The sequence below is a fragment of the Pseudorca crassidens genome, chromosome 3, assembly GCF_039906515.1.
Source record: "Pseudorca crassidens isolate mPseCra1 chromosome 3, mPseCra1.hap1, whole genome shotgun sequence".
Classification (NCBI taxonomy): domain Eukaryota; kingdom Metazoa; phylum Chordata; class Mammalia; order Artiodactyla; family Delphinidae; genus Pseudorca; species Pseudorca crassidens.
In genome coordinates, this window is record NC_090298.1 from 98,425,503 (window position 1) to 98,441,946 (window position 16,444).

At 35.6% G+C, this 16,444-nt stretch overlaps 1 protein-coding gene across 2 annotated transcripts in view; it reads left to right on the top strand.

The window, feature by feature from the left end:
- The window catches only part of HSD17B4 (hydroxysteroid 17-beta dehydrogenase 4), a 92,505-nt gene that overhangs the window by 11,857 nt on the left and 64,204 nt on the right, over window positions 1–16,444 (top strand). For both annotated transcript variants that reach the window (XM_067731519.1, XM_067731518.1), the window contains exons 3-8: window positions 4,158–4,265; window positions 6,176–6,235; window positions 7,749–7,770; window positions 7,875–7,921; window positions 9,391–9,475; window positions 10,559–10,746. In XM_067731519.1, the coding sequence (XP_067587620.1) occupies window positions 9,453–9,475; window positions 10,559–10,746 (211 nt within the window). In that variant the 5' untranslated portion in view covers window positions 4,158–4,265; window positions 6,176–6,235; window positions 7,749–7,770; window positions 7,875–7,921; window positions 9,391–9,452. The remainder of the gene's footprint in view (window positions 1–4,157; window positions 4,266–6,175; window positions 6,236–7,748; window positions 7,771–7,874; window positions 7,922–9,390; window positions 9,476–10,558; window positions 10,747–16,444) is intronic.

A 16,444-nucleotide genomic window follows, 5' to 3' on the forward strand; every position in this document is an offset into this window, starting at 1 on the left:
TGGGAACAGAGTGAACATTTGAAGAATCATAATGAAATTGATGTCAAGCCTTGATGGCTAGTGACATGTGCTGTTCAGAAACGGGAGAAAGGAAAGAGTACCTGGGAAATATCTCACCCAGCAAAGTGATGTTGAGAAGGTGGGACAGTTTGAGGAAGATGATAATCAGTTTGATTTGCATTTTTTTTTTTCTGTCAAACTAAAAGTGACATATATTCCCTCAGATGGTTTAGCAGCCCTGATATCAGGAGACCCAAAGCATGTTTCTTGCTCTAGTCTTTGGAGCCAATAGTCAGGGCTGAAGGATAGCAAGAATGAACAAGAAAACCAACTTCTGAGAGCAAAGTCCTGTACACAAATAGGATTACTAAAGACAAATCCAGATTTCTCAATCTGGTTTATGTAACAAAACACTGAAAAACAATGTACGTAATGCTCATCAAATAATATTAATGCTCCAGTGTTACCTCTGTTTCTCTTTCAACATTTCAATAAAGGAACTTATGATTTGCAACACATACGATATAGAATTAAAATCTTTTATAAGTAAGGGACACGTACACATCTGTAAGAAAGAAAAGCACCCCAAATGAAATGTGATTTAAGCAGGCAAAACAATAAGTATAAATGACCAATAAGCCCATGAAAATAATGTTACCTTACTAGTGCTCAAAGAAATGTAAATTAAAATAATGAGCTACAACTTGTAATCATTTAATTGTTATACTGAAAAGAATGATGTCCAGTGTTGGGAGGATATGGGGAAACAGGCATTGTCACAAACATGGTTCTGTTTTCAGGCTTCGATAGCTGATAACTTGGTACTTTGTATTTAGGTATCCATTTACCTATTAGTAGAGTACTTTTACAGGCTCCAAGTGTGTTTTAGAATTCTCTGGATTCTTATATCCCTGCTCTAGTGGTTAGCATATTGCAGGTATTTAGTAAAATCTTGGGGTGGATTTTTAGTAAAAAACCTTATGTAGTCTTTAATAGACTATCCAAGTCATTGATTTATTTAAAATGACAGAAATAGGAAAAAGATTTTACATCTTAAAAAAACCCAAAACTCTTCAGAGCTATAAACTGGATTTTATATGGAGGATTTACAAATATATCACTTTTGGGGATATTTTGATGGTTTTAGCTGAGAAGACTCTGTCCTTAACTATCATAATCTTAACCATTTTTACTCCCTATTTTAAAGCTATTTGTTTGACTGGGGTGCCTGATTTACTGTTCCTTCTGTATTCTCCCCAAGCACATGTGATTTATTTTATTTTATTTTTTTAGTGGAAATAATTGGGATAAAAGAAACTTGTTTACAGCATTAGAGGAGCAGAATGGTATTGTGGTAGGTCAAGGTTCTAGTCTGAATTTTGCCATTTCATACAGCCTTGGAGCCTGGACAAGCTTTGGAGCCTGGAACAAGTTACATAACCTTTCCTCAACTTTCCTCTTCTGTGAAAATAGGAACAACTGTTTCTGCCAAACTCCTAAAAAGATGTATGGAGATCAAATGAAGCAATGTATATAGATGGGTCTTTGAAAATGCAAAGTATATACGTACCAGTATAAGGCGGTAATGGTATTTTAAAATATTATTGTGATTAGAATTTTAGTGATATATTTAAGCGGAACAGTGTCACATAGTGTGGATACATTTCTCTTTGTATACAATCTGTTAACACTGTTGCTGTCCAAGCCCTTCAGTGTGTAACCAGTGCTTTTCTACTTAAGCCTGTAATCCCTGTGATTTAGCTCTGGTGATAGCAGGATAACTGAGTGGGGTCAGTGTGAAGTTTGTACTCTCTAAGGTAGAGACTTGTCTTGAATAAATCTATTCTGAAACTGTTTCACTACACATCATTGATCTCAATAATTATTTATCCAGTCTTCAGTTCTTAACCTTTGACTGCACTTGGTTGCACTTTGAACAGTTTCCACTTGGGGGTAGTGTTTCATTTCACAATTGAACAATTCTTTCTTAAGTATGGCCTTTGCCAGTTTGCTCTTGAACTTTCCCTTGCTTAGTTAAAAAGGGTCTTAAAAGACTGTTAGCAGCATGTTTTAAGATCTTGATTTTTTAAAATTGTTTCCTGTCATTTGAGTAATTGTACAGAAATGAATAATTAAGAGGAATTTAGTCTTGAGAATCTTAACACTTTTTTTTTTAATGTCTGAGGGATAACGTAAACCTTTTCCCCATTATTTTGTGTCTTTGTGGCATTTTTTATTTACAGTAAGGCTGTTAAGACTATATTGTTAGAAAAAATATATCCCAGTCCACATTTGGAAAAACTCATTTCCTTTAAGCGTAAAAGCACATTAGGCGAGCTTTGCTCGGTATCATCCCTGTATCTCCCTTTACCACCCAACCCCACTTGCAGCCCTCACCCCAGCCCCCCCAAAAGAGAACCATTCTTGAAAAGAAAAATAAAATCTTGTGGGCTTTCTTTTTTCCCCAGTTATGGTAATTATCAATTTGGTAATATTAAGAGACTTTAAATTTTAGTATATACCTCTATGCCATTTATTAATTAGTAATTTTTAAATTCCGCGCAGTATGTGCAATAACCCTACAAAAATGATCACTTTGCAATGCAAATTAATTCTTTGTCCCAGGTATTTGTTTTAAATTCTGTTTTTTCCAAGTTATTTGGCATTGATCTATTTATCTTTTCATTTGTTTTTGCATGTTATTTTGTAAATAATTAAATTATTGTATAAATTACCTTTGTTATATTATTTAGTTATGTTGGCTTTTATAAACTTTATGATGCAATTAGTGCATTAGTGTAGTTACCACATACTTAACTTTCAGTAGATTATAAACTCTGAGGATAGGCACCATTCTTATACATCTGTAGATTTCTGTAGATTTCCTTGCAAATAGTAAATGTGCAATTAATGTTTGTATCTATATAATTGGATATAGGGAGATGTTATGTGGTAAGTGTGGTCAGTTGTTAAACATATAAATTACATATATGGTATAAATTAGTGACTGAACACATATTAGTTGTGTATGTAATTTTTGACCTCTTTTTTTGGTAGACCATGACACACTATGTTTTATAAAAATTCACGTGTGCTTCTCCAAGAGTTTAATACTGTGCTTGTTCTTTATCACCATTCCTGTAAACAAACTCTTTCTTGACATGGAGAAGATATTTCACATTGTGTATTTGACCTTTCTTTGTTTCTTTTTTTTTTTTAATTATGGTAAGAACATTTAATATGAACATTTAACAAATTTTTAAGTGTACAATACAGTATTATGAACTACAAGCACTATGTTGTATGACAGATAAGATCTCTAGAACTTATTCATCTTGCATTATTGAAACTTTATGCCCACCGATTAGCAACTCCCCATTTTCTCCTTCCCCTAACCTCTGCAACCGCCATTCTACTCTCTGATTCTATGAGTTTGACTATTTTACGTACTTTGATGTAAGTGGAATCATGCAGCATTTGGCCTTCTGTGACTGGGTTACCATATTATCTGCAAGGCTCATCCATGTCGTTACATATTGCAAAATTTCCTTCTTTTTTTAAAGGCTGAATAATAGTGCATTGTATTTATGTACCACATTTTCATTATCCATTTTTATCTGTCAGTTGATATTTAGATTATTTCTACATCTTGGCTGTTGTGAATAGTGCTGCATTGAACATTTGGAGTGCTGTTATCTCTTTGGTTCCTGATTTCAATTCTTTTGAATAAATACCTGGAAGTGGGATTGCTGGATCGTGTGGCAGTTCTATTTTTAATTTTTTGAAGAATGTCCATACTGTTTTCCTGTGTATTTAATCTTAAAAGTGATCTTTAGGTTTTTTTCTTTTCTTTCTTTTTGCTAAAAGTGGGTTGAATCATGGTCTTTTTCTTTCCAAAAAAGGAGAAGCATTGCACAGTTAAAAATTTCATGACATGAACCTGTGTTTAAATATTTTTGCTGCTTCATATCTGTATTTAAAAACAAAGAGGCATGTTTTGAAAGTACGTATCTCACGGTGTGTTCAGTAAGATGGGAATATGGTAATAGGGAATTAGGAAGATGACTGAAGAAATATACTAATAATATAATTTCAGTTCCAACTCATATTTTTAAGGTCTAGAACTGAATTCTTATTTGTTTATTTTTGCATTGCAGTGAATGATCTAGGAGGGGACTTCAAGGGAGTTGGTAAAGGCTCCTTAGCTGCTGATAAGGTTGTTGAAGAAATAAGAAGGAAAGGTGGAAAAGCAGTGGCCAACTATGGTACAGTATTTGAGAGAACTATACTGCTTCTTTTATATTTCCTCAACTAATGCTGTTTCTCATGTTAATAATTATTGAGCAAATATCTTGGCATTCTAGTATAATTATGAGATTAGATTTTATCTAAGTCTGCCAAAGATGTTTAGTGACGTATTTTTTAAACTTTTGATGTAGATTATTTTATGAGTCTAACTTTTATTCAGTTGTTTTTTTAATATTTTTAATAATGAGCACATGATATAATCAGTACATTACTGTAGATGTGAATATGAATATGCTCTCTTCTTAAAAGACCTGTCTTAGCTAAAAGGTCTTATGTATTTCTTCAGAGTTCTTCTTTTTAAAATTGCTTTAAAAAAAAATTTCTTTAAGTAATATAGTGTAAGAAGTGAAGTGGCCCCCTTCTGTACCCAGCCTTCATATTCCATTCTGCACAGGTAATCATTGCTGTATGTAACTTTCTTATCTTTATGAAAATGTAAGAGTCAAAGTTAGGCATTAAAAATAAAGAAAAAATAACAACAGCAAATACAACCTTTATGTTTGATGTATTGATTCTAATAGTATTTGTAAGGAATCTTCTTGAGTAGATTTACTTTAAAAAGATAGTGCTTACTGACTTTTCTGAAAATTAGTTTGTTTTTATGGGCCAGGGAGAAAATTAGATTGCCAATGACTTTATTCTGAAATTTTAGAGGAAAGGAAATAGGATATGATTTGTTTTGAGAGTTCAAGGGAATAATGAGACAGACATTTAAGTTTTCAACTTAAAAAAAATTTCTGGGGTTTTAAAACCTATTTTGTAAAGATAAAGATTTCGGATTCTCTTCCCTGCCCCTCACTTTTGATATTCAACCTGTATCAATCAGGATTCAGTCAAGAAAACAGAAGCCCCTCTAGGTTTTCCAAGTGTGAAGGGTTTTATACAACGAATTAGAGACTTACCATTGGAAGGTCTGGGCAGGTGCATGTCAGGGAAACTGTCGATGACCGTCTCAGCCTGTGGCAGGTGGCTTTCAAGAGCTCACCTAGATGTGCTGTCAGTCTCACATCTGCAGCCTGCTCACAAGATTGCCTGAATTTACAGTCTCCTCCTACTTTTTCTCCCTTTAAGCGAGTATCTCTTTTTGGCAGATCTAACTCAGGACCTTATGGGTTCCAGGGAAGGGACTTGGCTCCCCCTGTGATTGCAGAGGAAGTAGAAAGAGGCAGTGGTGATGTTGAGTTGACAGCTGACCATTTGACACACAGCTCTGGGGATACGAGCCCTTCTCCTGGGCTGATTAGCAGAAAATAACAAATCCATAATATTTCATTGAGCTTTACTTTTTGTAGTTAGTATTACAAAAACAGTAGGTTTGTTTTCCAAATGTAGTGATGCAGAATTGAACATGCTTTTTCAAATTAAACACGCTCCTCCTTCCCTCTCTCTCAAAGTCCCATTTGCATCCTTAAGGGGAAGTGCTTATGTGGCTATTTAAAATTCAATAGAAATGAAATAAAATAGAATATTCCATTTGTCATACTAGCCACATTCCAGGCCACATTTCAGTAGCCACATGTGGTTCGTGGTTACCGTTATTAGTGCAGAAATAGGGCATTTCCATCTTCACAGAAAGTTCTGTTGGACCGTGGTATCTTGTATATTATTTGTCAAATACTTCTCATTTACCCCCTCTCCTTTTTTTTTTTTTTTTGTAGGTTAAAGGATTGTCTTAGGGACTAAATTTCTTTTGTAACATGTATCATTTATATTTTAGTTTGTCACGTGCCTGCAATATGTATGTATTTTCCTTGGAAACAGGTTCTGTTGAATGAATAGTATCTGTCATGTGCTGTGAGCCACAGAATTTAGAAGTCATTTGTAAGGGATATTACTGAAGTTTTGTCCTAATTTCCCTTTCCCTCAGATTCAGTGGAAGCAGGAGAGAAGGTTGTGAAGACAGCACTGGATGCTTTTGGAAGAATAGGTAATGTTTCTTTGCATTTATGGTACTAACAGATCAGCTTCTACCTTTCTAATGAAATATTTTTTATTTCCCTTTTGTTTATTAAAAACTCGTTTTTGGTAATCAAATTTTTAGATTTGTTTTAAATTTTAATTTTTTTTTTTTTTTTTTTTTTTGCGGTACGTGGGCCTTTCACTGTTGTGGCCTCTCCCATTGTGGAGCACAGGCTCCGGACGCGCAGGCTCAGCGGCCATGGCTCACGGGCCCAGCCGCTCTGCGGCATGTGGGATCTTCCCGGACCAGGGCATGAACCTGTGTCCCCTGCATCGGCAGGCGGACTCTCAACCACTGTGCCACCAGGGAAGCCCCCAATTTTTTTTTTTTACATACCCTAATCTTATTCCACAAAGGGCTTGAGGTGACAGTTTTTATGCATGTATGTGTTGAGTTTGTTTTATATTTTTTTTGTACTTTAAGAACCTTTAAAAAAACTTGTAAAAAAAAAAAACTTGTAAGTATTTTCTAAGTTTCCTTTTTATAATAATTTAATCATACCCCAAATATATTTAGAAAATAAAAAATAAATCAGTATTTTGGCAATAGAGGACCCAGTGGAATATTTTAGATAATTATAATGATTCAGATTAAAATGATTCAGTATCTTGCAAATTAATTAAGATGAATTATATAAAATAAAAATCTTAATTTTTAAGAAGCATTTCAAATATATTGTTTAATTTTCCTGACTTAGTCCCATACATTGTTAGTAAAAGGTTATTGAATTACTAGAGGGAAACTATTGCAGAGAAGCCCAACATGTTTATAATCTGAAAAATGTTAATTTTTGTAGTTTGAATGTGTCCCCCCCCCCTTTTTTTTGGTCTAGCGTATATATGTTTCTAGCTATATTTGGTTGAGCTTATGAGAGACGTGTTCACATAGTGTCTGACACAGGGATAGCGACCACAAAGTTTTGAAGTCATAAGGTGAAAATAGCCACAAGATGGTGGTTGAACCTTAAGAAGTAATCCCTTTTTTTTTATAGTGAGAATGCAATTATGTATTAAGATAGGCCATCAGTTTCTAACTCTAATGGTTTCCTTTCTGGGCTTTTGACTTTTGAGTGGCAAGGAAAAATCTTTTAAACTTTTAATTTTCCCAGTGAATTTTGAAGTTAATTGAGGGATGCCTTACGATTACCACTGAGTTCTAAGAACCTAAGAGTTGTGTGACTGCTAATTCTGTAAATAAGCTCACAGAATTTTGGCAGAAGGTAGAGGTGGAAACATTTAGGTATGTAGACTTGAGAGGAAAGCACTGATATAATGGGGTATTTATTGTGCTTTTGTGAACCAGATTTTGTTTTGCTATAGGTATAAAATTTTGTTCTGCTAGCACTTGTTACCTATTATATCTACTTTTCCATGAGCGGGGGGGAGGCAGGGAACACTTTTGAAAGAAATGTGAGTTGTAAGCAAAGGCAAATTAATATGCTTGCTTTTATATTTGTGACTTGAATATTTTTATATTGTAGATGTTGTGATCAACAATGCTGGGTGAGTATTTCTTTTTAAATTTCCAATAAAGTTATGTACATGCAAACTTTTTTTTTTTAAGTGTTGACTTTCTCTTCTCAACATATGTAATATCAATTTTTTAGAATTTTGAGGGACCGTTCCTTTGGTAGAATAAGTGATGAAGACTGGGGTAAGTTATTTTAAATATATGTTCTCTGGAACATACTTATCCATTTAGCCTTCTAATATTTGATACATTTATACACTTAAGGAAAAACTTGCTTCTACCTATTTTTGCTTCTGCTAATATAAGTGATGAATAAGCTTTAAAACTGAAAATGAACAGTTGGCAGAAAAGGCTTTTGTGACTTCCGTCCGTTTCCCTTTTTCTCTTTGAGAGATTGTCAGCATTTTCTTGCAGTATTAGCTGTTTCTAACAGCCTTTTGCATGCTTGTCCGGCTGTATGATTCTTATTTCAAGAGCAAGAGCAGGCTATGAAAGAGAGTCTGAGGCACTAAAAATGATGGAGATCGGAGAAGTGGGTGGGAAAAACCTAGACATAATTTTGAAACTTCTAATAAGTAGGAAAAATTTCCATTAGGAATGTCATGTTGGAAAGATTGAGTTTAGATGATGAACAATCACAGTTATAAAATTTTTTTTATCCTGTTTGCTCTTTTTTGCCCTTACTTTCACTGGCTATCAGAACTAAAACAAGCACTGGTGGCTGAGATGGTGGCAGGCATGGTAACTGAGATGAATGACATCATTGTTTATAGAGTGTGTTTCTGGGAAATATTGCCAGAAGTTCTTTTGGAGGAAGCAAGATATCTTTCTGACTTAGAAGTAAGCAAAGACAGGCTTTTAGTTTCCAATTCCCTTATAAGAACTGAAGAAAAAAAGGAGCTGAGAAAGATAGAATTTGTTGGCAGAGGAGACTTAAGCTGGTGCTTTGCTTTGAGCTCTCATGGGGCTGGAGTGTGTCCTCTTCTGGTTTCATCAGAGTAAGATTAAATCTAGAGTTGTTTGTTTATCTGAATCATCCTCCAAGTTGTCTGTTCATTAGATTGACATTTCAGAAAGCAGGCTTCTCTGTCTCTCTTTTTCCCTCTTCCCCTCCCTCTCTTTCCTACACCTCCATGCCCCGACCCCCAGCTCTCTCTAACTCATTTGCAAATCCTGTTAAAAATAGGGATTTAGGGATATACTGAACATTTTATAAACATTTCTTGATGAAGAACTGAGTGGTTTTGATTATGCTTTAACTAATGTTTGTGTTGAGTCCCAATTATATATGTAAAATTCTTGGTTATTTGTATTAATGAATTTTTATATAAAATAGGCAAAAATTAAAGATGGCATTGTACTTAGATGTGCATAGGCATCGTATTTAGGTGGCATTGTATTTATGATAAAGTTAGCTATATTAGATAATAATCTAATCATAAATTATAGGCAAAATGGGTATGAATTATTGATTGGTTATGTAACTGGAACTAAAGCTAAAATGATTACTCTGAGTGCAATGTGACAATAGTTGATTTTGAATGCTAGGTATAAAATGAACATCTTTGTATAAGTAAGTCATTGCTTATGTTGATTCTGAGATAGCTCTGTCTAGATTTGACAATATTCATGATAAAAATTTCTTGTTTTAGATATCATCCAGAGAGTTCATTTGCGGGGCTCATTCCTGGTGACCCGGGCAGCGTGGGATCACATGAAGAAACAGAAATTTGGAAGGTAGAGTTGTATGTGGCTGTCAAGGGGGATTGGAGATGGCGTGTGTGGGTTCTTATGTACAGAGGAAAAGAATTGCTTTGATGTTGAAAAATACACCTTCAGATATGCACAGGCTTTTTAAATGTAGTTTTGGCAGATGCCTCCCCGTTACACTGGTGTCAGTCATAGATTAACGAGCTGGACAACTTAGTATTTCTTTTCACCTCCTACTTTTCATTATTAATGATTCTCCTGCTATTCTCTGATATTTTAGCAGTACAAACATTGAGGATTCAGCAGTACTTTATTCTCTAACCAAAATATCATTTTTTGTGTCCAGTGACCAACTGGGGAGAGATGAGTGGATGTTTTCTACTAGCTGGCACTGGTCAGACATGAGTTAGTCTTTGTAAACTAGGAACGGTAAGACTCTTATAGTTGCATCTGTGTGACTCAGACGTGGCAGACCTAGTAAGTGGACCCATGCGCTCTAATGTAAAAGTTATTCCTGTTAACTTAGTGTTCACACACATCTACTAGAAGTAAATTGCATGTGATATCTGTTCTTATTGGAGAGTTCTAGTATATCGTGATACTAGCAGTTTCTGAAAGTAAATGATAGGATTTACTTGTTCTACTAAGTAGGGTAAGTGAGATTAGGTCAGATTATGAGATGGTATTGTTTTAATATGAGGCATTTAATATTATCCAGAAAGGGAAAGGAGCAAAGTGATGAGGACTAAAGAATTAGAACTTCATGATCTAATATTTCTTACTAAAATTTTAACTTGTAAATTGGCAGTTTATTTTATGTTTATAAATACTTATTGTTTTCAGTAGATAATGAATATACATTCTTACACTTGAATTCATTTGATACTGACCAGGGATTCTTTCTAAAACAATAAAATCTCGCAGTTGAATTTTGAGAGATTATTTTTATATAATTAAAATATATGAATCATGACTTTAAGGACCTAATGGCAGTATACAGAGTTGCTTTTGACAGATATAATAGTAATGAAAAAGAAAAAAAAATGCTTAGAGTTGCAACATTATCAAAATATAGAAAAGATGATGTTGAGAGATTGATTTTCCTTTTAGGATCATCATGACTTCATCGGCTTCAGGAATATATGGCAACTTTGGCCAGGCAAATTATTGTGCTGCAAAGCTGGGTCTTCTGGGCCTTTCAAATTGTCTTGCAGTTGAAGGCGAGAAAAGCAACATTCATTGTAACACTATCGCCCCTACTGCTGGATCACGGTTGACCCAGAACATTTTGCCTGATGGTAAGTAGTTTAGATTTTTTTAATGCTGTTCCTCACATACCTGTGTGGTGTGAGCTTTGTAAAAGTATTTAATTTTTTGAGTAGCTAAAAAAATTTCCTTACAATTTAAAAAAGCATTATATGTAGTTTATGTTCATTATAGAAAATTTAGGACAGCACAAACAAAATCTGACCCATAATTCTACCACACTGAGATAAACTTTCTCTTTGTGTAGGTAGACATACATACATTTTTTCTTTACAGAATGAGGTAATAGCATTCTTACTGTTTTATAATAATAATTATTTTAAACAATTAATAGATTATGTTTTTTAGGGCAGTTTTAGGTTTATAGAAGAATTGAGCAGGTAGTAAAGAGAGTGCCCATATACTCCTCCTCCCACACAGTTTTACATCAGTGTGCTACATTTATTACAATTGATGAACCAGTATTGACCAATTTTTATTTATTTATTTATTTATTTGGCTGCATCGGGTCGTTGAGGCATGTGGCATCTTTCGTTGTGGTGTGCGGGCTTTTCTCAAGTTGTGGCATGTGGATTTTCTCTCTCTAGTTGTGGCACATGGGCTCCAGGGTGCGTGGGCTCTATATTTTGTGGCACACTGTCTCTCTTGTTGAGGCATGTGAGCTCAGTAGTTGTGGCACCCGGGCTTAGTTGACCCTCAGCATGTGGGATTGTAGTTCCCTGACCAGGGATCGAACCCGCATCCCTGCATTGGAAGGCAGATTCTTTACCACTGGACCACCAGAGAAGTCCCTGATTGATTATTATTAACTATAGTTAATAGTTTACTTTAGGGCTCGCTCTTTAGGTTGTACGATTATATGTGTTTTCACAAATGCATGATGGTATGTATGCACGATTATAGATCATACAGAATGGTTTCATTCTAAAAATCCTCTGTGTTCCATCTCTTCATCCTCTCTTCTTTTTCACAAATGTCTGGGAGGATTGAAACTCATTTCTTTTTATCACTACATAATATTACATGGTATGTAGGTGCTACAATTGTTTTTCATTCACCTATTGTGGAACATTTTGATTGTTTCCAGTTTTTGACAATTGTGAGTGAAGCTGCTATAAACATTCATGTGCAGGTTTTTGTGTGGACGTAAATTTTCAACTCATATGGGTAAATATTAAAGAGGATAATTGCTGGATTGTGTGGTAAGGCTATCTTTAGCTTTGTAAAAATTTCCAAACTGTCTTCCAAAATGGCTGTATCGTTTTTCATTCCCACTAGCAGTGAGTGAGAGTTCTTGTTGCTCCACATCTTTGCCAGCATTTATTATTGTTAGTCTTTCGCATTTTAGTTCTTTTAATAGGTGTATAGGGTATTTCATTGTTTTAATTTGCAGTTCCTTAATGACTTATGATGTTGTGCATTTTTTTCCTGTGCTTATTTGCCATTTATTTGTCTTCCTTGATGTTTCTGTTCTTATTTTTTGCTCATTTTTAAATTGGGTTCTTTGTTTTCTTCTTCTTTTTTTGGGGGGGGTTCTTTGTTTTCTTGTTGTTGAGTTTTAAGAGTTCCATGAATATTTTGGAAACAAGTTCTTTATCAGATATGTGTTTTGCAAATATTTTTTCCCAGTCTTTAGCTTGTTTTTTTATTCTCTTTAGTCTCTTTCACTTTTTTTCGCCCCCCCCCACCCAGGTTTATTGAGATATAATTTAGTCTCTTTCACTTTTGAAGGATAATTTCACTGGGTACAGAATTCTGGGTTGGTAATTTTTTTCTTTCAGCACCTGAAATCTTTCACTCCACTCTTCTTTTGCTTACATGGTTTCTGAAGGAGAGTCTGACATAATTCTTCCCTTGTTTCTTTATGCATAAGGTATTTTTCTCTCTGTGTTCCTCCAAGATTTTCTCCTTGTTTTTTCTGCAGTTTGAATATAGTATGCATAACAATAGGTGTAGATTTTTGGCAATATTCTACTTGATGTCTTCTGAGCTTCCTGGATCTGTGATTAACTTTGGAAAATTCTCAGCCATCACTACTTAAAATATTTCTTCCGTTGTTTTCTTTTTTTCTTCTACTTCTGGTGTTACCATTATGTGCCTGTTCTTTTTATTTTAATTAATTAATCGATTAATTTATTTGGTTGGGCCGGGTCTTAGTTGCAGCAGGTGGGCTCCTTTAGTTGTAGCTCGTGGGCTCCTTAGTGGTGGCTTGCAGGCTCCTTAGTTGCAGCACGTGGACTCCTTAGTTGTGGCATGCAAACTCTTAGTTGTGGCATGCAGACTCTTAGTTGCGAGATCTAGTTCCCTGGCCAGGGATTGAACCTGGGCCCCCTGCGTTGGGAGCGTGGAGTCTTCACCGCTGTGCCACCAGGGAAGTCCCAATATATCTTTTGTAATTATACCACAGTTCTTAGATATTCTATTCCCTTTTATTTTTTTGTCCTTTTTTCTCTTTGCATTTCATTTCAGTTTGGGAAGTTTCTATTGACATATATTCAAATCAAGCTTACTGATTTTTCTTTTTTCATTTCAAAGTTTTATATATATATATATATATATATATATATATTTTTTTTTTTTTCCTGTGGTACGCGGGCCTCTCCCGCTGCAGAGCACAGGCTCTGGACACGCAGGCCCAGCGGCCATGGCTCATGGGCCCAGCCACTTCATGGCACGTGGGATCTTCCTGGACCGGGGCATGAACCTGTGTCCCCTGCATCGGCAGGCGGACTCCCCACCACTGCTCCACCAGGGAAGCCCTGTTTTTGTTTTTGAGCATTTCCTTTTGATTTTTTTAGCATTTACTTCTGTCTGCTTACAGTAGTCATCTGTTCTTGTAAGTTGTCCACTTTTCTCCATTAGAGCCCTTAGCATGTTAATCACAGTTACTTTAAATTCCTAGTTGGATAATTCCAAAATCTCTGCTATATTTCAAGCTGGTTCTGAGGCTTGCTTTGTCTCTTCAGCCTGTACTTTTCTTGCCTTTTAGCATGCCTTGAAATTTTTGTTGAAAACAGAACATGATGTATTGGGGTAGTAGAAAGTGTGGTATTCAGAGCTTTATTATGAGGTTTCATGTTTATCTAGCTAGGAGTTAGGTTGCATTTATTGGTTGCTGTAGCTGTTGGTGTCAGAGGCTACATTTTCCTCTTTGTCATTGTTTTTGTGCCCCCTGTTGTCTTTGGGTTTCCCTAGGTACTCTGTGTTTGCAGCTTTCTCAGTTGTAATCCACTGTTGTTATACTGGAGCCCTGTTGAAGTGGCTGTAAATTATGGTGAGGGGAAGTGTTCTATAATCTTATGATTAAATCCCCATGTTTTTTAGCAGGTCAAAGTCTCTGGACTCTCACCTTCAGTAGAGTTTTTTAGCCTTTTTTCTTTTTCTCCCCTTATTTGAGACAGGAAGGCTAGACGGGTTCCACTAGTCTAATTGTTCTTCCCTTAAGTCAGATAAGGCTCTGGTAGCTTCCCTTGAGGATAGGCCTTTGTTAAGGAGAACAGAATGCTCTGGGCATATTTCAAAATGATTTTGTTTTATTGATTTATTTATTTTGTTACCCTCTCCCTTTTTCTCTGTAACATTTCAAAGCAAATCTTAGATGTTGCGTCTCACCTAATAAATACTTGGAAATGTGTCTCTAACAGATATGGACATTGTAACCACAATGCCAATATCACACCAAATAAAATAATTCATTAACATTGTCTAATACCAAATTTATATGAAAACTTCCTCATTATCTAAAAAGTATCTTTTTAGAGTTAGTTTATTCCACAGTGATCTAAACAAGGTTCACAGTCGTTTTGTTACTGTATCTCTTAAGTTTTATTTAACATATAATAGCTCATTCTCCTTTTTAAAAAAGTGCCAATTATTTGTGGAAGAAACTGCGAGTTCATTTGTCCTGAAGACTATTCCTCATTCTTGATTTGGATTGCCTTTGCACTTTTGTGGAAAATCAATTGACCATGTATGTATGTGTGGGTCTATTTCTGGATTGTCTGTTCTGTTGTATTGATCTATGGGCCTGTCCTTTTACCAATACCATGATGTTTTAATTACTATAGTTTTACAGTAAGTCTTGAAATCAGGTAATGTGAGTCTTCCAACTTTGTTCTTTGAAAACATGAAATACAAAGTTTTAAATTTAAAAATTTAAATGTATGATTGAGAGCCAATGCTTATTTATTTAGTTATATAATAAATAGAATACTTGACTGGTGAAAAACTGTGTATGGTTTTTGATACTCCTGGTTTTAACATATTTCTAAAAAGAAAATATCTATAATACTTTAAAAGTAGTTTCTGTGAAACAGTAGAAAACAATTGATGAGTGAAATTACTTTAGAATTAGCTGCTTCATGGCATACAAATGCTTTTTCACAGTACCATTTTACTTTCCACGTTTGAGCTAACGTTCATTTTAGAACTTGGAATTTGTAATACCAAACAAGTATGTACTTGCTAGCTTTTCCTAAGAGCTGTGCCTAACCAGTTTGCTTTAGTGTAGAAGAGCTATTTGTACCTGAGATCTAATTTTTTTTCCTTTTCTTTTGTCAACAGGGCCATTTTAAAAAGTCCCTTATTTTAAAAACTCTTTATACTCTCATATCTTATTGAAGGAATTCTTGTTAAAGAACTGGATTATTTAAGTATAATACTACATATATATGCACAACAGTGTAGGTTACTGGCAAGAAGTAAGGCATCAAAATGTAATGCATAGGGGCTTCCCTGGCGGCGCAGTGGTTGAGAGTCTGCCTGCCGATGCAGGGGACGCGAGTTAGTGCCCTGGTCCGGGAGGATCCCACATGTCGCGGAGCGGCTGGGCCCGTGAGCCATGGCCACTGAGCCTGTGCATCCAGAGCCTGTGCTCCGCAACGGGAGAGGCCACAGCAGTGAGAGGCCCGTGTACCGCAAAAAAAAAAAAAATGTAATGCATAGTCATGAACTCACTGCGCAACCCAAGAATTGGAACATTACTTGCATCTAACTTTATACCTTCTATTCTATTCCTCTGCTTCATGCCAAGAGACAACCACTATTTAGAATTTTATGCTTATCATTTCTGTGCTAGACTCCTACCTAAGTCACTTTTTGCCATGGGCTGTAGACTTTCTTGGGGAAGCAGCAAGTTTTCAAGAAAATATTGAAAACTTTAGCTTTTAGGGCTTCCCTGGTGGCGCAGTGGTTGAGAGTCCGCCTGCTGATGCAGGGGATGCGGGTTCGTGCCCCGGCCTGGGAGGATCCCACATGCCGCGGAGCGGCTGGGCCCGTGAGCCATGGCCGCTGAGCCTGCGCGTCCGGAGCCTGTGCTCCGCAATGGGAGAGGCCACAACAGTGAGAGGCCCGTGTATTGCAAAACAAACAAACAAACAAAGAAACAAAACTTTAGCTTTTAAATTTGCTTTCCTTTGAGAATGTAGCTTCCATTAATTTTGACCTCTAGAGATGTTAAGTCACGGTTTAATGTAGTATCTTTTATGCCCACCAAACCCTAGTGAAAGATGTTTGGAGAATAAGATGTACTTTAGACAAATAATTTAATCTTTCTGGACCCGCTTTCTCTTCTGTAAAAGAAGAGAGTTGTTACAGATCATTTTTAAAAGCCCTTCAGATTCTGAATTTGTGTTATTTTAAATTTTGGTATTTATTACTTTTTTATAGTTTAGAAAAAGCTGAAAATTTATTTTGCCTCAGCGTTTTTCCTCTTTTCCTCTGAAATACTAA